At 42.3% G+C, this 22,704-nt stretch overlaps 2 protein-coding genes across 12 annotated transcripts in view; one reads left to right on the top strand and one right to left on the bottom strand.

Moving 5' to 3' along the window:
• LOC148054125 (ADP-ribosylation factor-like protein 15) overlaps positions 1 to 22,704 on the bottom strand; it is a 184,542-nt gene that overhangs the window by 16,984 nt on the left and 144,854 nt on the right. The window lies entirely within an intron of this gene.
• Positions 550 to 20,768, top strand: LOC148054126 (uncharacterized). 11 transcript variants are annotated; one of them, XR_015707671.1, is made up of 10 exons: positions 550 to 2,534; positions 2,616 to 2,736; positions 3,188 to 11,513; positions 12,558 to 12,655; positions 12,820 to 12,963; positions 13,390 to 13,487; positions 14,536 to 14,649; positions 14,827 to 17,352; positions 17,800 to 17,954; positions 19,276 to 20,514. XR_015707671.1 is itself a non-coding variant. In XM_087770903.1 (9 exons), the coding sequence occupies exons 6-9, from the start codon at positions 13,484 to 13,486 to the stop codon at positions 19,303 to 19,305; spliced, it is 303 nt and encodes a 100-aa protein (XP_087627029.1). In that variant the 5' UTR covers positions 550 to 2,534; positions 2,616 to 2,736; positions 3,188 to 11,513; positions 12,558 to 12,655; positions 12,820 to 12,963; positions 13,390 to 13,483; the 3' UTR covers positions 19,306 to 20,768. The 11 variants fall into 11 exon arrangements, 1 of the variants encoding a protein (XP_087627029.1); XR_015707674.1 differs by having other exon boundaries at positions 17,182 to 17,352; positions 19,276 to 20,512; XR_015707680.1 differs by lacking the exon at positions 2,616 to 2,736.

The following is a 22,704-nucleotide window of genomic DNA, read 5'->3' as shown; positions in this document are numbered from 1 at the left end:
CACTGGTACATGGTGATGAGATCACCTCTAAGCCTCCTTTTCTCAAGGCTGAACAAGCCCAGCTCTCTCAGCCTATCCTCATACAGCAGGCTTCCCAGACCCTTGATCATCTTGGTGGCCCTTCTCTGGACCCCCTCCAGCCTGTCCACATCTTTTTTGTATAACGGGGACCAGAACTGTACACAGTATTCCAGGTGTGGCCTGACAAGCGCTGAATAGAGTGGGATAATGACTTCTTTATCTCTGCTGGCAATGCCCTTTTTGATGCAGCCCAGCATCCTGTTGGCCTTCTTGGCGCAGCAGCACGCTGTTCACTCATGTTGAGCTTCCTGTCCACCCGAACCCCCAGGTCCCTTTCCACGGAGCTGCTCTCTAGCCAGGTGGATCCCAGCCTGTGCTGCACTCCTGTGTAGTAAAGATAAGGGCTGGCGACCGGAAGATCACGTGCTGTACGGAAAGAGTTAAGGGTCGACCCTCCCTTGTCTCCGCCCCTTATAACATGACACGCCTACTGCTGGGAGTATAAAGGTAAACTACTGCGCAGTAAACATTGAGGCTGAACACCCACACTGTGTGTGCTGACTGTTCCTTCCCCAGCCCGGGTCGGCTGGAGATCCGCCGGTATAACCTTGATATGTAACGAACGCTACATAGTGGTGACCCCGACGTGATCGGCTGCAGGTAGCAGCGATGGAGCTCGCGGAACTCGTAAAGGTACTAAAGTCGGTAGCAACGGAGGTGGGCGAGGATGGGGCGATAAGGAAAAGGCCCACGGGTGACTGCATCCAATGGATGCTATGCCGGAGAGTGCTCAGCGCTCCCACAGAAGTTTTTGGACACCCCAAATTGGGGGAAAATACGCAACGAGCTGACAGAAGTGATCATAAGCAATGTTGGAGGAGCCAGTGACCGGCTTCGCGCCTGGGGAACAGTAGAAAGGGTGCTCAAGAAGGGGTTTGCAGCAAAGCGGTGCTGGCTTGCCGCACGTAGCGCACTGATGGGGCATGAAGTTCCTGGGAACGAAAAGCCAACGGGTTTAGTCTCGGAGGGGACACAGGCTGGCTGGGAGGGAGCACAGCCGGGGGGGCTGACCCAGACTGGCCAAAGGGCTATGCCAGACCATATGACATCATGCTCAGCATATAAAGCTGGAGGAAGAAGAAGGAAGGGGGGGACGTTTGGAGTGATGGTGTTTGTCTTCCGAAGTAACCGTTACGCATGATGGAGCCCTGCTTTCCTGAGGATGGCTGAACACCTGCCTGCCTATGGGAAGTAGTGAATGAATTCCTTGCTTTGCTTTGCTTGCGCGCGCGGCTTCTGCTTTACCCATTAAACTGTCTTTATCTCAACCCATGAGTTTTCTCACTTTTACTCTTCCGATTCTCGCCCCCATCCCACTGGGGGGGAGTGAGCAAGTGGCTGTGTGGTGCTTAGTTGCTAGCTGGGGTTAAACCACGACAGTTTTTTTTGGCGCCCAATATAGGGTACAAAGGGTTCGAGATAACGACAGATTTAATTGGAATGTGCTAGATCGAAGTTATAGCTTTTATTGCTGTTTAGCTATTAATCGGCAGGTTTCTGTGCTTGCCACGGGGCTTGCTTGCCTTACTGTATATTAGAGTCTAGTGCTCGTTAGTGGCTGCTTTTTGCTTTTGCTGCTTGCTGTACTGCTGAACTGCTTATCATGTTACTCTGCTGTGCCTGGGAACATTTTGATAACAGCAATGGCTATGTGCCTGGGCTGGCAGATGGCCAGGGCATCTCTGCTGTTTTTCTGTACTGCTGTACTGGACAGGCTGGAACTCCAGTGTGAACTCGAGTTGAAGGGGTGGCCTGTGGGGCACAGATGGGGCCGTCGTTACTGGGGACTGAGCCAACGGAGGAAGGGGAGGCGCAGGGAGGCTATGGCGCAGCGGGAACAAAGGAGTCGGGAAAGGTGTTCCCGTTACGAGTGGGGAGTCTAGAGCAGCCGCCCACGGAACCTTCGGCACCTTCTGCACCGGCGGATCCGCCACCTCCTCAATACCCCTGGGGCGAGTTGCAACAATGTGTGGAAAGGGAGCTGACTGATAGGTTGCTGGATTGGGTCCTGGGGGCCAATGTGGGATCCCAGCGGTATTGCGAACTACATGAAGGAAGATGGCGGGAAGGAGAAAAGGAGGGCAAGACACCATCACCTTCTGAGGACGCCCCATTGCATCCCAGTGATTGACGGGTGCTGGACACACAGAAAGCAGAGCGCAGGAAAAGATCTGAGGAACAAGGAGAACCGGCGTCACGGCTGACGACATCTAGGGGGGGTGGTAGGGCTCCCCCGGCACTGCCAGTGATACCTGAGCTACCAGAGGGACCCCTTACCCCTGGGGCAGTGGGAAAGCGAACTGGTATTACTTTGCAAGATGCTCGCTCTGTGATTGTTGCTTATCCTGTGTGTTCCAAAGGTCCCCTCTGGGAAGCAGGGGTAAACCCTCGAGGGTTGCAGCCCAACCAAATATGGCAGTCTGATGTTACGATTTATGAACCCTTTAATCCACGTAAGTATCTGCATGTCACAGTTGATACCTGCAGTGGAGTTATTTTAGCCACTATGCATGCTAAACAAAATGCTCTCGCAGTTATTTTACATTGGCAGGACTGTATGGCGCAACTTGGCATCCCACAAAAAATTAAAACAGATAATGGAGCGGCATATGTCAGCAAGAAGACAAAGGACTTTTGCGCGCGCTGGGATATTCAGTTGAGTCATGGCATTCCCTACAACAGTACGGGCCAAAGCATTGTAGAACGCGTGCATCGCACATTAAAAGGGTTACTCGACTGACTTAGGGAGGGGGAAAAGATAAGCCCAGGAACAGGGGTTCCCCCTCCCCTTGACCCTCCCTTGTTTCGGGCACAGCGTCTGTTGACGACGGCACTAATTACCTTAAATCATACCATTTGAGGGAACATCTATAAAACCCAGACTGCAACCCAGGCACATTTCCGGCTCGATGAGAACGAAGGGCCTTACCCTTTGGTTCAAGTACGGGACCTGCAAACCCGTGAATGGAGGGGCCCGTATTCCCTCCGTTGCCTGGGACGTGGGTATGCGTGTGTGCAAACCGAGAAAGGGACGCTAGAATGGGTACCCAGTCGAAATATTCGACCGTATAAACATTAATCAATTTATTGAGTCTTATCTTGACAGGTTACCATTTCCCTATGCATCCTGATGGTGTGAGGGAGCAATGAGGGAGCCGCGATGAACTACTGGCTGGATCGGGCAAAATCCATGAACGTAACGGATGCGTGTCTGTATATGCCGGCTATTGGACAAGCCTCTACCTGTCTATTGTTCACCCCCTACTTCACTAGTGATAAGGAGGACAGTTGCTGCCACAAGTCAAACCAGAGCTCCACTATCCCAGGCTTAAAAAACTGGAATGTTAATAACGCCCAAACTTTTAATAACCGGGCTCATAGTCCTTACATCATACCTGAACAACCCTTTCTTGTTATTTTTGACATCTCTGGCCAGTTCCAAGTCAAGTTGAGCTTTTGCCTTTCTAACTGCATCTCTGCACACTCTGGCAATGCTCTTGTAGTTCTCAGTGGACAATCTTCCACTCCTTCATCTCTGGTATGCATCTCCTTTGGTTTTAAGCAGACCCAGGAGCTCGTGGTTGAGACAAGGGGGCCTCTTGCTCTGCTTACTTCCCTTTCTTCTATAGGGGTGCCCTGGTTTCAGCTGGGATAGCATTGATTTTTCTTCCTAGTAGCTGGTATAGTGCTGTGTTTTGGAATTAGGATGAGAATAATGTTGACAACACACTGATGTTTTAGTTGTTGCTAAGTAGTGCTTATACTGGTCAAGGACTGGCTGCTCACGGCTTGGATAAGTGCACTCTGCGCTGGGTTAAAAACTGGCTGGACGGCCGAGCCCAGAGAGTGGTGGTGAATGGAGTCAAATCCAGTTGGTGGCCGGTCACGAGTGGTGTTCCCCAGGGCTCAGTGTTAGGGCCGGTCCTGTTCAACATCTTCATTGATGATCTGGATGAGGGGATTGAGTGCACCCTCAGTCAGTTTGCAGATGACACCAAGTTGGGCGGGAGTGTCAATCTGCTGGAGGGCAGGAAGGGCCTACAGAGGGGCCTGGCCAGGCTGGATCGATGGGCCGGGGCCAACTGCATGAGATTCAACAAGGCTCAGGGCCGGGTCCTGCACTTGGGTCACAACAACCCCAGGAAATGCTACAGGCTTGGGGAGGAGTGGCTGGAGAGCTGCCCGGCGGGAAAGGACCTGGGGGTGTTGGTTGACAGCCGCCTGAACATGAACCAGCAGTGTGCCCAGGTGGCCAAGAGGGCCAATGGCATCCTGGCTTGTATCAGGAATAGTGTGGCCAGCAGGACCAGGGAGGTGATAGTGCCCCTGTACTTGGCACTGGTGAGGCCGCACCTCGAGTACTGTGTTCAGTGTTGGGCCCCTCACTCCAAGAAGGACAGTGAGGTGCTGTAGCGTGTCCAGAGAAGGGGAACGAAGTTGGTGAAGGGTCTGGAGCACAAGTCTTATGAGGAGCGGCTGAGGGAGCTGGGGTTGTTTAGTCTGGAGAAGAGGAGGCTGAGGGGAGACCTTATTGCTCTCTACAACTGCCTGAAAGGAGGTTGTAGCGAGGTGGGGGTCGGTCTCTTCTCCCTAGTAACAAGCGATAGGACGAGAGGAAACGGCCTCAAGCTGCGCCAGGGGAGGTTTAGGTTGGATATTAGGAAAAACTTCTTCACCGAAAGGGTAGTCAGGCATTGGAACAGGCTGCCCAGGGAAGTGGCTGAGTCTCCATCCCTGGAGGTATTTAAAGAACAGATAGACGTGGTGCTCGAGGACATGGTTTAGTGATGGACTTGGCAGTGCTGGGTTAACGGTTGGACTCAATGATCTTAAGGGTCTTTTCCAACCTTGACGATTCTATGATTCTATGACTTTTCAGCTTCCCATGCTCTGCCAGGTGCACAAGAAGCTGGGAGGGGGCACAGCCAGGACAGCTGACCCAGACTGGCCAAAGGGCTATTCCATACCATATGACGTCATACTCAGTATATAAACTGGAGAGAGTTGGCTGGGGTGCAGCGATCGCTGCTTGGGGATGTGCTGGGCATTGGTCAGCGGGCAGTGAGCCAATTGTATAGTGTATCAATTGCTTTGTATATTATTATTATATTATTATATTATTATTATTACTATTACTTCTATTCTATTTCATTTTGCTTCAGTTATTAAACTGTTCTTATCTCAACCCACGAGTTTTCTGACTTTCACCCTTCCAATTCTCTCCCCCATCCCACTGGGGTGGGGGGAGTGAGCGAGCGGCTGTGTGGTGCTTAGTTGTTGGCTGGGGTTAAACCACAACAAGGGGATAAACTGGTTTTGTGCTTCCAAGAGAGCATTCTTGAAGAACTCCCAGCACTCACTGGCTCCTTTATCCTCCATGGAAGCTTCCCACAGAATCCCTCCCAGCTGAGCTCTGAGCGAGCTGAAGTTTGCTCTTCTAAAATCTAGAACCCTTGTCTTGGTGCTAACCTTCAGCATGCTCAGCTGGATCCCGAACTCCACAATGAGGTTGGTGAGACACTGGAACGGGTTGCCCAGAGAGGTGGTAGATGCCCCATGCTTGGAAACATTCAAGGCCAGGCTGGATGGGGCTCTGAGCAACCTGATCTAGTTGTAGATGTCCCTGCCAATTGCAGGGGGGATGGACTAGATGACCTTTAAAGGTCCCTTCCATCCCAAAGCATTCTATGATTCTATGATTTATATATTGGTCCAGGAAAGCTGGAAAAGATACTGTGCTGCCTACTGCAAAACTTTTGGAGAAGAATCAAATTCTCAGACTTTGAATAAAGAAATATTTGCCCATTTTACAGCAGTTTACTCAACAGCCAGTGAAGAGTACCACCACCCATGCTGTTTTATAAGCCCAGCTGTAGATAGATTAATAGAAAGGACAGTGTCATCATCACGTCAGTCAGACCACACGCAGTGCAGCAGGAACTGGAGGGGGGAAGTAGAGAGAGGTGTGAAGAGATCAACCACATAAAATGACTTTAGATGACTTACAAGCAATAAAACATCCTGCTTCTAGAGATGTCTTATCCATCACAGCAGAAATGACATATTAAAAGAAAAAAATTCCAGCCCAGCTGGTAGTGTATCAGCTTGATGTTTGCCAACTAGAAAGTACAAATCTGCAAATGGACTTGAGGGTGCTTGAAGCAGAGTATACTGAAAAGTGGACAATGCTCAGAAAATCAAGGTGAACATTTGCCTCAGGAAACAAAAAATGATTCATTTGTTCCCTTGATAAGAGTTAAAATGCATCAACAGCAGCTATCAGTAAAAATAAGGTATAAATGCAATCAGTTGGATATAGATTGAAGACAAATACAGGACAAACAAGTACAACTGGATCCTATAAAAAAAATCCACTGGCTGGTGGTCTGATTGGATCTTCAGCTATTCTTGGGAGAGGGGAGACAGCAGTTCTGCTTATTTTATACAAAACACATGCAACACACCATAACGTTTTTACTAGGAGCTGTATATTCCATTTTGTATTTAAGGTTAACATATGCAAGTGTTATGAATTTTACCAGAAGTATTAGTTAAAACACTAAGTTCCTTCCCTTTTAGCCTTTTCTGTATTTATGGATAGAGTATATGAAGATAAAAAGCCAATGAAATTATTTTTGAAGATATATTGTTCTGCTAATATAGCCTGTACACTCACAGGTCACATATAAACCAATCCTTATTTCTGTGAACACACTCAGTCATTTACTTTGCACAATGAATTTTCTAACCTAAAGGGTAAACATGAACAGTTCAATTATTTGCTTTTCATTATTCACAGTATATGATTGATCAGTTGTTTGGTTTTCCTTCATTGGATGACATTTTAAAACATGGCAGTAACAGACAGATAACTCAATAAACAACACCACTTGTGTTTGTTTGTGCATAAATATCCTGGATGACACGCAACTTCTCATTCTCTATCTTATTTTCACTAACATTCAGAGATGACAGTAAGTTTATTATCAGTTATGTAATTTACTCATGCTTGATACAACAGTAAGAAAGGATACAGGATTGCACTTTAGCTATACTGGAGACATCAACTACACATTAGTCTAGAGGCAAGAAGAACATCTCAATTTGTATCTTATAAAAAGGAAAAGTGACATTATCATTAAAATGGCTGCACAAATATGTCTAACTGAAGCAAGAGGAGAAATACAGAGGTATGTCTTGTTAATGTCATATCTAATACTGTTTCACCTCATTAAGCACTCCCAACATCTTGATGGGCTATAAAGAAGTAAAAACACTTGGTTAAGTAATTTTTTTTTCATGAACAGTACATCTACTTATCACCAGACCCAATCAGTGGAGATATGTACACATCCAGTGCAACAGAAACCCATTTTATAGGAAGAAATGGTCTATGGTCTTATACTTCGATATTGGCACATACTTGTGCATAGTACATTTTTACCACTGCAAGTTAGACTCAAGTTCATTTGTAATCACACACCTGTGCTAACTGAACAATATATACAAGTGAATGATTGACTGCATGGAAAAGTGAGGAGAAGGGAGAGAGAGTAAAACAGTTGTCGTCTGCTAGAAATAACAACATTGTTTGGAACAGGCACAATTCAAAAAGCTTTTAGATTCCTTCTTATAAGTATTCTTTGTGAGGGAATAGTACTATTTAATTTAATTACTCATTGCCCATTCAAACATATTTTAAGGCTATTTCTTTCTACTGGTAGAAACAGCTACTGTTCAGACCTCTCCATAGTGCACTGGGCTTGGCCACACGATACTAACCTCACAGCAGCCACCCTTCCAAAACTAGAAGGGAGAGAAGAGGGCAACAACATCTCTCCCAGCTAACAGTGGTTTGTGGGATTTTTTAATTTTATTATTATTTTAAAAACACTGTGGATTGCAAGACACTGTGATACCGCAGTGATATAGACCATGCCTGTATCTGATACAGATAAATCTGGAACAAAACATCCTGGTTTGTACTTAAAGATGAGGATATTCAGAAGCAGAAAAATGCGATGAGAAAAATTAGTAGAGGGACATCAAACAGAAGAAAAAGAATCCCTTTCCGTACAATTACTAGCATTAATATATATTAGGACCGTGATCTAGGCCACCTTCCTGCAGAAGGAAGTTTGTGGAAAGAAGTGGACGTCAAGCCTAGAGTGACATGGTTCACTGACCAAATAGAGGTTTACATATTTCCTTTGTGGATGCTGGCACTGGTTTTGGCCTCTGATCCCTTCTGGAGCCATTCATATGTGATTAAGATCCAACAATACAGCACTTTGATCCACTGAGCTACAGAAGGATTGGATGTTTCCTGAAGGAGTCATTTCAGGTGAAAGGGGAGGAGAAGAAAAGAAGAAGGGAATTTTCCTGATCAGTTCAATCTTACTGAGACAGCACTCTTCTCACATCTAACATGCACTGTACTCTCTTGAGAGTTTTCAAGCTTTGGAAAGATGACAGATGACTGAGGTATGGAAAAGAGGAGTGAACTGTGGTAACAGTGTTTCAAGTACAAAGAATAAATTTATCTTTTCGAAGATGGAATAAGATTAATTTTCAAGAGAAGGAAATTGAGTTAGCTGTTGCAAGCCATATTGCAACAAAGGAGGACATATAAACGGACAATCATTACAGCAAATTGGATAGCATCTTTCAAAGATATGTTTGAAAAGCTTGCGATACCATAGTCACAAATACACACTTCCTCGCTCTGATGTAGCTGAAAACAGCAGGAGATGTATGGATAGGTCTATTAAGAAAAATCTCAGAGAATGAACACCTGGTTCCTTGAAAGCAATCTTTCTATCTTGACACCAACATACTTCACGTATACCAAGAGAATTAAAGGCCTGTTTGAAGTTTGAGCATGTACATGACACACCATTTGGAGGAGTATTTACTTTTTTCAACAGACATAAGTATTAAGCATAGGTGATGGATTCAGATCTGCAGGAATGAATGGAAGCTGGAATGTCTAGACAATCAGGAAAGCATAACACAGGTGTGACAACTCTGCTTGACTGTCACATTCCAATGTTTTCAGTATAAACTAAGTAACTTCCATCATCTGTTGATATAAAAGCAGAAGAGGGAAAACATATTTGGCTTTGTCTACTACAAATGTCTACTCCTAATAATTTATTTTGGAAGCTAACTCTCCTTTTCATATTTGGGTTGGATGCTTCCAAGTCCACCTGGGGATGGCTCAGCTCTCTGACTATCCAGTACAACCGTTTTCGGTTCAGAAAACACTTTAAATTCTCTGTCAATGGTTTAGCCAGATTGCTCATACTTGAATGCTTTTTATGTGGCTGTCCTACTGGACAGCAGGTTATTTTCTGCTCAGGAGAAAATCTTCATATTTGACGTTTAGACTCTAACTTCTTGAATCCCTTTCCAATGTGTACTATGATTCCTCACATCCAAATGAAGCAAAACACACTCTTTCCTCAGATGATTTTGAAAACCAACAACAATGTAGAGCTGCACTGACAGCCAACTACCAACAGCAGGAAAGTTGAGGTGAAAGCAAAGGGAATCAACAAGGTGGTAAACCCAAAACTAAAATCTATTGTCAGCATTTGCAATAAAAGGGAGTTTGTGACTAATCTTGCACCATAAAAGAGACTACCACCCACTATAAACTACTCAATTTTATAGCACTGTAATGTCAGATGTATATTAAATAAATCTTGAACTACTGTGCTTCTGTACACATGTAAGGCAATTAAAATGTATCTGCTCCTTAAAGCAGGACCACAGAAAAAATATATGGAACAATCATTTTGCATCAGTGTGTTAATTCAATGTTGATAAGGAGGTTTCCTCCAATTCTAAAAAACACGGTTCACAGGAGAAAGATGGGACTTGTTTTGGAAAGCTCACCTGCAGCTTATGCTTAGGGACTATATGGCAAGTGATCTAGGTACAGTTTACCTGGTTTGGAGTTGAAGTAACAGAAAGGGAAGTTTTATTTTCCCTATCACACATCTGCAGTATAACATGCTCAGCAGAAGGCTTCTCAGTAAAATCTTCTTCAATAATTAATGTTTGAGTATTCCGGTCCTGGTTTCATCTCTATCGCAAAAGATAATCTCAAACTGATCATTTAATTTTCATCAACTAATTAAAAATGTATTAGAGCATGTTTGCTATTACAAATCCATGAAATTGAGACAATTTAACAAATCCATTAACCTAATACAAATACATTTTTATTTGAAACTATAGAACTGTAGACAAGAAATCAGTCCTTTTGGAAAACTAAGAATGGGTTGTTCCCTAGGACTAACTTGCAGAGGGGCGGGAGTCTGAACAGCAGCACTCTCCCATGACATTCACAAAGTTGCAGTTCATTAAGGACTCTACACTATTACTGCTAAGATCAGACCATGGTCTGACAGACCAAAACAATGTTCTCAGGGGACTATGGTGATCAGCTGATCTGACACAGCCCTGCTTTTATTGACCCTATTTAGAATTAACAACAAAGGCATAGATTTTGATGGCAAGTAAGCAGTTAGGCCAGCTTCTAATTACTGCCAACCTGCAACAGGACCTCAGCACCTGAGCAACACCTGTGCTTTTGAAACTCGCCATACATCCCTACATAGCTGAGATGCTTGACAGTGCTAGTGTGACTCCTCTTCTTCACTTTTACGAGCGCTCCACTTTTCAGAGTTGTCTATACTGCAAAAGTACCCCACACATAATTGTGTGACAATTAATTTTCAATAATTCCATTATATTCTGAGTTCTGGAAACTCTGCTTTGTTCTGTTGCAGTGACGAAGAAACTGTTTTTTTGATGTTAACTTTCAAACAAAAAAAAAGCACTATCAGGGGTTGCTGCTACAGATTATGATAATTAAACTGTATGCAGAGTATTGCTGTATTGCAGCTGTACAGTTATGCCCAGCTTCTTCATCAGGCTTTCCCAGAAAGCCCTGTCACTTCCTTCCTAAGGTCAAGGTCAAAGTCATAGGAAACTTTTGACTGAATTTGTCTAAAATACATGTGCAGGGTAGAGCTTTCACTTGGGTAGCTGCCAGCCCGCCTTTGGCTCATAGTGACAACCAAATATCCAGCTGTAACTAGGATGAAGAATGAGAATTTGGCATATCTGCAGCAGTCAAACAGGAAAAAGTTTACTCCAGGCTCCAGGGGTAAAGGATCACCTTCTTTGCTTTGACTGGCTAGCTGGAGCAAGGGGGGCAAATTTTCCTTGCATTCACTAGCCATGAGATCAGTCTGCTTCATTTGCTAGTCAAATTTCACTGTACCAGTAGAATTGTCCACGTGACTCTTGGTCAAAGGTGAATGCTGCAGGAGTGAGGCCCTCCACAATGCATGGTGACTGGAGCTCCAGTTGTGGGCATACATCAAAATTAAGTCAAGTTTGGCCAGAAGAGATGGAAGGTAAAAAGAGCTAACTACACAGTTGGGGTGGGGTGTGTGTGTGTGTGTGCGTGTAACTTTTTCTCTCTTCCCCTAATTCAGCTCAAAAGAGCCCACAGGTGGTAGGAACAGGTGAAGAAATGGTGAAGGATAGGGGCAAGCAGCAGCAAAAGACAGATGTGCTCCATTAGGAACATGTCAAGACAGAGGGAAAGACATAGAACTCAATGCAGAAAGTTCAGATCATGATTAGTTGCAGATTATTTTTTTTTTATTGGAAACTGCAAGAGGCTGATATGAGGCATTGTTGTATGAGAACTCCACCTTCCATTACAGCTACTTGTTTATCTCATGTTTCCCGTTCATTTCAGAAGTCAGCTGAAAGCTCTCATTCTGTAAAGCCCATGTTTTGGGACACAATCCAGAGGTTAAAAAAAATTATATTTTGCAAATTGTACTGAAGTGTTAAAAGAATACCATACTACTCCATGTCTTTCAGACCCACCTTAATCTGCAAAACCTTCAATGTGAGCAGAGTTTTTATTATTCATGCTAGTTCAGCAAGTCCACTACCAATTGCAAACCATCATCATGACATTCCCTGAAAGCATGGCTAATATAACAATATGGTAACATTTACCATCCTCATACCCAGTTACAGGATCTACTATTCAGTTAACAGAATACCTAGAATCATATACCATAATTAGAAGGTAAAACATTCAAAGCATGTCTTCAATAAAATTAAAATTCAGATCATGGAATTTCTTTCTTTTTTTTTTTAAACACATAACCCATGAGCATTATGAGTTCAGCAAATTTGGTTTATTTACTGATACATTGCTTCCTTTCATATTTAAGTGCACATCTATTTTGGGCATCACTTATGCAGGCATAAATAAGCTCTAGATTGATACAAATTATGATAGGGACACCAGATCTCTATCTCAAAAAGAATTGTTGGATTCTATAAGGCTTTTGTGCAAGAATACCATATGACGTTAAAGATATTAATGAAGGAAACATCATATATCCCTGTGAGCTAAAGAAGTATTATTTTCCCAGTTTTACAGATAGAAAGCTGAAGACAGAGATTAAAATCCTCAAATTGGCAAGTTATTTCATCAAGTGTTTGATTATCAGTTGTGAGCAGTCCCACTCAGGTGAGTAAATACTTCACTTCTGACTTGCAAGCAACTTTTTCTAGTTCTTCCCACCCACCCCCATCCCAAGTATGTTGGAATGAGTGCAGCCAGTTAATGGCTAGCCAGAAGAAAAACACTTCTTTTTAGGAACTGACACCAGCTCAGGCTTGTTCTTTTCTCAGTCTGTGCCTTGGAGAAGTTCAGGAAACTTGTTTCCACACAGAAACTGTCTCCTAAAAACAGTCTAAAATAGATTTACTTACAAATGGACTCTGTCAGCACCTGTATCTGGCACATCTTGTGACCCCAGAAAGGGAATGAGACAGGTGAGTTGGTAAGGAGCCATGACATGTTTCTTGATTTTCCTTAGGCCCTTGTCTTTTTGGAAAACATGAGGAATTATTATGATCTAGCTATTCAGTAAATTCCTTGTAAAGGAGTGAATAAATCCAGGCTCTCAGTCAGTTAACACTGCCAAAAGTTAGACTGCCAGGAAGGTAACAACAGAAAAAGGTGTAGAGGGCTGGTTTGCTCCAAAGACAAAGATAACCTGTCTCTCCTTAGATCAAATATTAGGAAGCAGCAAATTATGGAAAATTTAGAATTTTTTGACTAATCTCTTCCTTAGTATATATTAGTATAATGAATTATACTAGTTGTAAATACAGTACTCTTTCTTATCCACATCTCTCAACTTTTTCACATCCCTGTGATATGACCATATAGAGTGCTAATTTTCTTTTCCCTTCCAGATAAGTTTGAATATGCAAATTCAAGAGGTTTAAAATAGAGTAAGACCAAGTTTATACAAACGATCTTTTGTTGGCATATGTATTTCTTATTCTTATGGGTAAGTTTATGTATAAACAACTGCAATATGTCAAACAAATTTTGTCCCATTACCCCACATTTACAGCTGTATTAGAAGTCCCAGTGCTATGTATTTGCGACACGTATAGCTATTCAAAAGATAGCTGAGACTTCTGCTTGGCATGGAGCCAAGACAACAAGATACTAAAGCCTATTAACAGTGCATCACGACTGTGAATTAAAGAATCTTGTGGAACTATAAACTGTCTAGAAAGAAAATGAGAAAAATAATAAAATTTGATCAGAGGGTTAATATCTTTTTATTAGTGCCTGGCAGCAGACTAGTAAGAGATCATTTAAATGTGTACAGCAATATAACTGACTTGTGTCAGATGCATAGTGGTGAAAAAGTCTGCAGACAGTCAAGTATTTATAGCTAATAAAAAAAACCCAAACAACCGAACCTGACTAGACTTAGCATAGATTTTATCTGTATTTCTCAAGCTGATATTCTCTGGAACTTGGAGATACTCTAAAGGAATCAAAATATTACCAAATGGTTCCAGGCTATTAATGTCAATAATTACATAGCAAGCACTGCTGGAAACTAGAATTCCCACTTTAAAATCACAAGCTACCTAAAAAGCTCAAAACACAACTCTCCCCCCACCAAACTCTGTCTAAACAAGGTAAAAATAGCTGTTCCTTGCACAGAAGTTTTGCCCAGTCTAGAAGATGCATGCTGCAAGCTAGAGCTATGTCTTTGACAGTGGCTGCAAAAAGTAATATTTCTAAGTATGTCTGGCCCATTAGTCAAGAATATTATAGCAAGTCTCACGAACAAAATTAATACTTTTTGCACAATAGATTATAAAATGAGTATAAAATATTTTGTAAGTTAGCTTTTATACTTCCTCAAACACTTAAGTCCTGAGAAGCCAGATTTTATGGATGTAGAAAGTCTTGCATTTAAATACTGAAAAGACTGTATTTAAAAGAACAAGGATGTTTAAGAAGTTCCAGGCTTTTTTTCTGGCTTTCCCATTTATGTTCTGTGACACTACAAAGCTAATATTAATTCATTTTAGCTACTAACACATTTGAGAAGTTTGTGGACAAAGAGTTTATTAACACAATTGAAGATTCTCCAAGTAAATACAAAAAGAATGTCAGAACATTAGCTGAGTATGGAAACATTAATGGTAAGTTTTTGTTGTCCTCCTCTCCCGCCAGAATGGTCTTACTGTTTACTTGTTAAGATATTTATATATATTTATACAGAATTTAAAGATAGAAAGGAAAAACATCAAAGAAAAAGGAGAAAATAAACATGGCCTGATTATCCCTTTTCATTCCTTCCCCTCTCCCCCTCAACCAAGTGCCTTTCCTGTGCTTTCCTTGTTCTGATCTGTCAAATCCACCCAACTGGACAAGAACCATCTGCTGCAGCACCACAGCCCCAAGACCAGGAACAGCATGGAGAACCATAGCATCACTTAGCCCACAGGCTGTTTTCTCACAACTGCTGAAAACATGTCCAAGAGCTAGGTCATACTGCCTTCCATCTCCCACAGAACAGATTGTGGTGACTCAGGATCCTTCTGGGTCAAAAGTAGTCTGCTAGGCCAACCTGCCGCTGCTGTACATAGAACTAATTCACCCCTCTTATGGCCACTCCGCAAATCCTGTTTTGAAATCATTTAAATGTGTTTTGGCAGACAGCTATGACAAATAAGTGCCTTTTAGCAGCAGACTGAAATGAAACTTTGGGAAATTCAATGAGAACAGATGTGCAATTCAGTTTAACACTGGACATCTCGGTTTTGTTAACATGTTTTTTTTACATGATGCTTCATCAAACTACACCAAATAACAAAATGGTATCGCATAAACACATTTTCTTTGCATTTCTTGAGGACCTCTTGAAACAAATATATATCCAAAACCTGGAGTCCTAATGCCATGCTGTGCTGAAGCAATGGTTATTTTAGTGATTTGATTAATTAGTTCTAGGTCAGTAAAGCATGCACACATTTACGTGAGTTGACTTCACAAACAGACTACAAAAATGATACAGAGAAGGGGAGAGGTTACTGCTAGAGACAGAACATCTTAATAAACTCCACAGCAGAAGAACTCAGATGGAATTATAACGTATGCTTCCTTTTTGGTTCCTGCTTACTATATAGCAGAAGTTATTCTGGCAATTAAATCATAGCAAGAAAGATGTTTATATACTGAGCTTCCCTTATGTTTCCCTCATCCTCTCCCTAAACACATACACAAAGACAACACAGAAATCAACCAAACTGCAAAAAAGTCCAAACAACTCCTCAAATATTTTCAAAACCATTTTCTTGAAAAAGATCCAGGTACCACATGAAGTCAACAGAGGGACTTTCCTATTGATATTTTATATGGAAGCAACTTAGATATGAAATCTTCTTACAGAAAGACAGCTATAATAAGCAAGTTAAATAGTATTGCCTTTCTTTGATGTTATTCTTCATGTTCTCTACTTAAGAGGTTCACCACAGTCTAATACTACTCTAAAGACAGCAGTATCAAAACTGCATCGAGAGCATCTGATATAAAGCAAAACCATGAGTACCTAATTAGTATCATAAACATTGTTTATTTTTCCAATTAAAAATATGACCAATAGTTCCATTAAAACTTTTGTATTATAATAAAACAAGTTGGAGATACATGAACTGAAGTACAGGAACAGCAAAATGCCTTGTTGCACTACTTTTAAAAATATTTTAACACCAGTATAAAATTCTGGAACATCAGAGCAAGGCAGCACAATCAAGCTTATTTCAATACAATATCACCACTAATGTTAGCTCAAGAATCAGTAAAGGAGCCAAAGAAAAAAAACAAGGAAACTATTTCCTTGTGTGTTTGTGATGTCTGTTAAGGGATAGAAGGAAGGTGACTGGTAGCAGCAAACATAAGCAATAAGTAAGAGTATGGGACGTCACCATGTGCACCTCCATTACAAATTACTTTCAGTGGTGCTTTTTTACTCTTGAAAGGGGTTCCGGCATTTCCAAACATGGAAATACTTACAAAAAACACTCATAACTTTGCTGGCTGCAAAGTCAGAGTATTTTGCTGTTGACAGGTGTTTCCTTAATAGCTATAAGCAATATAGTAATGTTGATTTGTAGACTAAAAAAAGATGAAGACTTGAAGCCTTGCTAGCTGACTTGAATACAAGTGTCAGGAAATAAGGGAAAAGCTCTTCATCCGGGACAAGCAAGGAGAAAAGCACAGTGGAGGTCATACCTCAGACAACAATGTTCTTGTTCCAACCCCGAGGTCTGTGGTCCTTTAACACTACAAGGTACATGGCTGTTGAATGACAGAAGCCTTACCCTTTCAAAGGTAAAAATAATTTGGTGCTAATGACAACAGAAGTTTAATGTCTGTGCTTATAAATCAACTAAATACGATGGGTCACAAAGTGAGAAACTTTTAGGCAGTGGGCTGCAAACCAGAAGGAAGTGCTACTAATCTGTTTGCTGCAGCTGGTGGCTCTTCCTACTTCACCTACTGGAGAATCAGGATGAGACCTTGTCCACCCCAGGACTACTGAATGCAGAAAGGGAGAGCGTAACATAGCTAGCAGACTGAAACCAGACCCAAGCAATTATTTCTGCATATTGGCTTTCTATATCTATAGGCAGATATCTCAAACTCAGAAGAGCTTATTTTCTGTTTTGAAGGCCCTGATGCTCCAAAGCAAAGACTCTGAAAAAGACTGCTGAGTCTCAGTAACTACCATAAATGCTGTGATAATGAAGGAAGAATTGTTCGTAGAGACCGCATCCTCCCCTGCTCCCTTTGAGGGCAACTACAAGTTCAACTGCAACCATTTCCATGGGAAGCTCTGCCAGGTTATGCTTGCTTAGAAACTGCTCATGCAACAGCAATATAACTGAGTGCAAAAGCTCCCAACTGAGAATAAAGAGCTCTTAGATGAAAAAAGAGGAATATCAACCTGAAGAGACTGGCCTTTTCTGATGGCAATCATAGAATGATAGAATGGTTTGGGTTGGAAGGGACCTTAAAGATCACCTGGTTCCAACCCCCCTGCCATGGGCAGGGACACCTTCCACTAGACCAGGTTGCTCAAAGCCCCATCCAACCTGGCCTTGAACACTTCCAGGGATGGGGCATCCACAGCTTCTCTGGGCAACCTGTGCCAGTGCCTCACCACCCTCATAATGAAGAATTTCTTCCTTATATCTAATCTAAATCTACCCTCTTTCAGTTTAAAGCCATTAGCCATTGTCCTATCACTACATGCCCTTGTAAAACGTCCATCTCCATCTTTCTTGTAGGCCCCCTTCAGGTACTGGAAGGCTGCTATAAGGTCTCCCCGGAGCCTTCTCTTCTCCAGGCTGAACAACCCCAACTCTCTCAGCCTCTCCTCATGGGAGAGGTGCTCCAGCCCTCTGATCATCTTCGTGGCCCTCCTCTGGACTCGCTCCAACAGGTCCATGTCCTTCTTATGTTGGGGGCCCCAGAGTTGGGTGCAGTACTCCAGATGGGGTCTCACGAGAGCGGAGTAGAGGGGCAGAATCCCCTCCCTCGACCTGCTGGCCACACTGCTTGTGACGCAGCCCAGGATACGGTTGGCCTTCTGGGCTGCAAGTGCACATTGCCAGGCCCACCTCTCCAGCCTGTCAAGGTCCCTCTGGATGGCATCCCTGCCCTCCAGTGTGCCAATCGCACCACACAGCTTGGTGCTTGCTGAGGGTGAACTCAGTCCCACTGTCCATGTCACCGACAAAGATGTTAAACAGTGCCGGTCCCAATACCAACCCCTGAGGAATGCCACTCGTCATTGATCTCCACTTGGAGATCCAGCCAATTCCTTATCCACCAAGTGGTCCATCCATCAAATCCATGTCTCTCCAATTTAGAGACAAGGATGTCGTGCGGGACAGTGTCAAATACTTATATCCCCATGGAAACTCTCCCAAATCTCATACTTGAGATCACATCTTTTCTTACTTTTCTTAAGAGTTCAGGAGGCTCATGTAAATTATTTGCATGGAAAAGAAACAGATAAACATACATAGAAACTGCATGAAAACAATACCAGCTGTGAAATGAACAAACCGACTATCTTTAAAAAACTGAGCTACAGAAATAAAGGCAAAAGTTTTCTATTTATTCCAAGCTCCAGACATTAACTGTCTGATTTGCCAAAGTTCTTAGCATTTTATAGCACTTTCTAGATTCAAACAAAGAGCCTACTGAATCTCTGATTGACAATATTTAATATAGAAAAGTACTCTCAAGTTGGGTATCGAGAAAAGAGAACTGGGAGAACATAGAATAAGAAACTCAAAAAGGCTAGGTTTCACTGATATATTGAGCATTAGACAAAAATTCTATGCCAAAGGCACTCAGATAGAGAAGCATTCAATTACTTCAACCATGTAATTCTTTGTGCGCTGCCTCGCACATCCTCCCCAAATTGATCCTATTCCTTTCTCCAAAGATCTTACATTTCCCATTACTCTAAGGAGCACCAGCAAAGACCAGGATTAAGTAAAACACTAAGCAAAATTCCCATATTCACTAAGGCTTTTAAGCACATGCTGAACTTCAGTTATTTAAACAGTCCCATTACTAGTTAAAAATACACTGAAGAGCTTTAAGGAACAGAGATGGGACCTTTATCATCTCTAAAAATAAGTCTTTGTTCAAGAGCTTTGCTGAATCAAGGCTTAAACACTAAGACGTATTACTATCTGCTGAGCCCCAAAAGAATCTTTGCTGAATCTTCCTCTTTTCCCTTACCACAGAAGTATCTGCATGCACTTCAGCCTGCCTGATGGCCTATTTTTGGCTCTCCACACTTGGTACTAAGCTCTGTGAAGAACATCTTTCACAAAGACACTGCAGAGGAAGCTGGAGAAGGAAGGTGACACCCAGGAATGTCAAGAGCACAATATCACATGACTGATATTAATATTTCACCAATATGTAATGCCAAAAATAATAAGGAATTAATTTAGGTCAGATTTTTCAAATGAGATACCTACAGTTAGATTCCTAACCCAGATTTGAATGCTGACTTGAGTACTGGCCAGTTTTCAGAGGTGTTGAGAACTTGTAAAGCTCAGGGTTTCAGAACTTCAACATCACTGAAATGTCAAGCCATTTGTTGAAGTGCCTAAATATAAATTATGTAACATAACTTCAGGTTGGACTGACCTGCTTTAAAATTTTTAGATGAGAAAATTAAAATTAGTCACTACTTTATTCCAATTAAATGACCAATGGGAGCATCAAAACCATGTGGTGAGTTTCCATTTTATAGCAGTACGCAGCCCCAGCATTGTAGCTACCTGAAACCAAATTTCAGTATCTAAGAAAGCTACTTTCTGTATCTTTTGTGACGGATGCACTCGACTCCTTGACCAAACTATTGGTAGTTTGGTTCAGGCTACAAAGGAAGTAAAGGTCTAGGCCGTAACCGGGCTAAGAACTTCTCTAGTTCCAACTTGTTCTCTGAAAACCCACACAAGAACAGGATGACATGGTGAGCATTGATGCATATGGGCTTGGAAACTGGAACACCGATAATGTGATTAACACATGAATAGCAGGTGGTTCTTCCAAAACTCATTTATCAAGGAACAAATTTGTGAGTACAAGGAGTCTCATGCTTACCTTTTCCATTGCATGTAATTTGACTACGAGCCAACCACTTCAGTCCATAAATATGACAGCCTAAGTGAGCTTTTTTTTGAGCGATCCCTGCTAAGCAACTGGTGGTGATATCCCCTTGACCTGGGATACCTCTCAAGGTTACTCCTCAAGGCTGCGAGACCCCTTACCAACCGCAGATCTTTGTTAAGTGACTGATATCGCGCATAACCTTGTATTATAGTGCACTAAGATTTTGTATTGGTAACTTTGAATCATTATTATATCCTCTGCAGTTATAGAGTGAACCTTGCCATTGAACTTTGTTAAGTCTCACTTTTACAACATCATACTTCAATAAAACCATTTTTGCTGCTATTTTTGGCAGTGGTTCTTTAAGTGGTCTAAATCTCCACCGGGCAACATCTCTACAGCTAATTTTCAACATGGAAATGGATAAAAAAGTACTGACATTCTTTGTCGTACACAATTTTGAATCATCTTTTCCTCTCTCAATTGAGGTTTTTGGGGAATATGATTGTAAATCATTCAGGTAAAGAAAACATTTCCATTGATGGCCAAATCACCCCACAGCTGAAATGCATCCACACAAAAACTAAAAATAAAACAGGAATTATGCATCCAACTAACCTAAGAGTTATCTATTACAAAGAGCAAAAAGAATGCAGCTTACACTGAACACAAACCATAGCATGCTTAAAAGGGAGAACACACCATCCTACATGTTACAAACCAATAACGTAAGAGCAACAATTAAAACTACAAAACATGATTATACAAAACCCACTTAGACAGAGATCCATGCAAGACTTGAGTAGAACTGGTCACTGCCATTTGCTGTTGATGCAAAAGGTGAGCAGAGAAACAGAACCCTACAGAGAGAAATGTGCCAGAAGTGTAAGCCCTCTCTCCCACATACCACCAAGATCCTATCTCACATACTCCTGGAAGCCACACACATGGGGCAGAACCTTAGTACAGGTTCCAAAAAAGCAAACGAATGTTTCTCAAAATAATCTGCCCAGCAGAAAAGGACCTGGGGGTGTTGGTTGACAGCCACCTGAACATGAGCCAGCAGTGGGCTCAGGTGGCCAAGAAGGCCAATGGCATCCTGGCTTGTATCAGGAATAGTGTGGCCAGCAGGACCAGGGAGTTGATAGTGCCCCTGTACTCGGCACTGGTGAGGCCGCACCTCGAGTACTGTGTTCAGTGTTGGGCCCCTCACTACAAGAAGGACAGTGAGGTGCTGGAGCGTGTCCAGAGAAGGGCAACGAAGCTGGTGAAGGGTCTGGAGCACAAGTCTTATGAGGAGCGGCTGAGGGAGCTGGGGTTGTTTAGTCTGGAGAAGAGGAGGCTGAGGGGAGACCTTATTGCTCTCTACAACTACCTGAAAGGAGGTTGTAGTGAGGTGGGGGGTCAGTCTCTTCTCCCAAGTAACAGGCAATAGGACAAGAGGAAATGGGCTCAAGTTGCGCCAGGGGAGGTTTAGGTTGGATATTAGGAAAAATTTCTTCACCAAAAAGGTAGTCAGGCACTGGCACAGGCTGCCCAGGGAAGTGGTTGAGTCCCCATCCCTGGAGGTATTTAAAGGACGGGTAGATGTGGTGCTTAGGGACATGGTTTAGTGGTGGACTTGGCAGTGCTGGGTTAACGGTTGGACTTTATGATCTTAAGGGTCTTTTCCAACCTTAACGATTCTATGATTCTATAATTCTAATTCATTGAGCAATCAGAAGCCAGAGAACTAATTTCTGTGGAAGAGAAAAACTCTTCTCTATGTGGCAATACTGACCACCAAAAATCACCCACCAACAATCATCTATGCCTGACACAATATCAGGATGATTCTGTAATCAGATTAAATTGCAGCAGGATGATAGGTATATAGAGGTGAGAAAATTTCCCCCTTAAAAACAATATTAATGTAGCTACTGTATGCATGCTCTCATATTTTTTTATACATTTATCTGTATATTACTCTCCCCAACCTATTACTTTACTTTAGGAAGGAGAGAATTTTTCTCCTTCGTACATAAATGCACATCTATCTACAGAAAAACAGCTTCTCATGGAGTTAAGAGGGAAAATTCTCTCCCTCCTACAGTTCCCTTTTTTACCCCCAAATGTCATATTATACATAATACCAACTTACACATATCTATAGAGGAATACGTGACTTCATATACTGTTGTATCAGAAGACATCTGGAATGATTGTAATATTCCTAAATTGCCAATTTTAGGATAGCCCACATATTTCCTTCTCTTCCATCTGCCAAAAAATGTAATACGATGACTGTTTGGTGCCTAGCATTATTTCTTGATTCTTATTTGTAACTGGAATTACTAAACATTTTATTAGGAGAAAATGCACTTTAAAAGATAAGTTATGGAGAGAAGCAACTTCTTCAGTGTTTTTCACCACATCTGTTTCCTCTTACACAAGCTTTATGCAATATGTCACAAATGGATGAAGCTCAATGAAGGAAAATTAGACATCCTAAAGCAAATACAACCACATCAGACTGATCTAGTTAAATAAGACTACATGTTGTAAACTTC

Source organism: Nipponia nippon, unplaced genomic scaffold (genome assembly GCF_047370975.1).
Source record: "Nipponia nippon isolate SJK-2023a ecotype South Korea unplaced genomic scaffold, ASM4737097v1 scaffold_34, whole genome shotgun sequence".
In the NCBI taxonomy this organism is placed as follows: Eukaryota; Metazoa; Chordata; class Aves; order Pelecaniformes; family Threskiornithidae; genus Nipponia; species Nipponia nippon.
Note: the sequence above shows the minus strand (reverse complement) of the source record. Positions and strands in the feature narration are given on the sequence as shown.

What these genes read in the sequence shown, in the direction of transcription:
- LOC148054126 (XM_087770903.1), top strand. An exon ending in TGAGTATGGAAACATTAATG is followed by an intron (nt 14,650 to 17,799) that starts GTAAGTTTTTGT and finishes TCTTTCTTGTAG; the next exon opens with GCCCCCTTCAGGTACTGGAA. An exon ending in CTCTGGACTCGCTCCAACAG is followed by an intron (nt 17,955 to 19,275) that starts GTCCATGTCCTT and finishes CCCTTACCACAG; the next exon opens with AAGTATCTGCATGCACTTCA.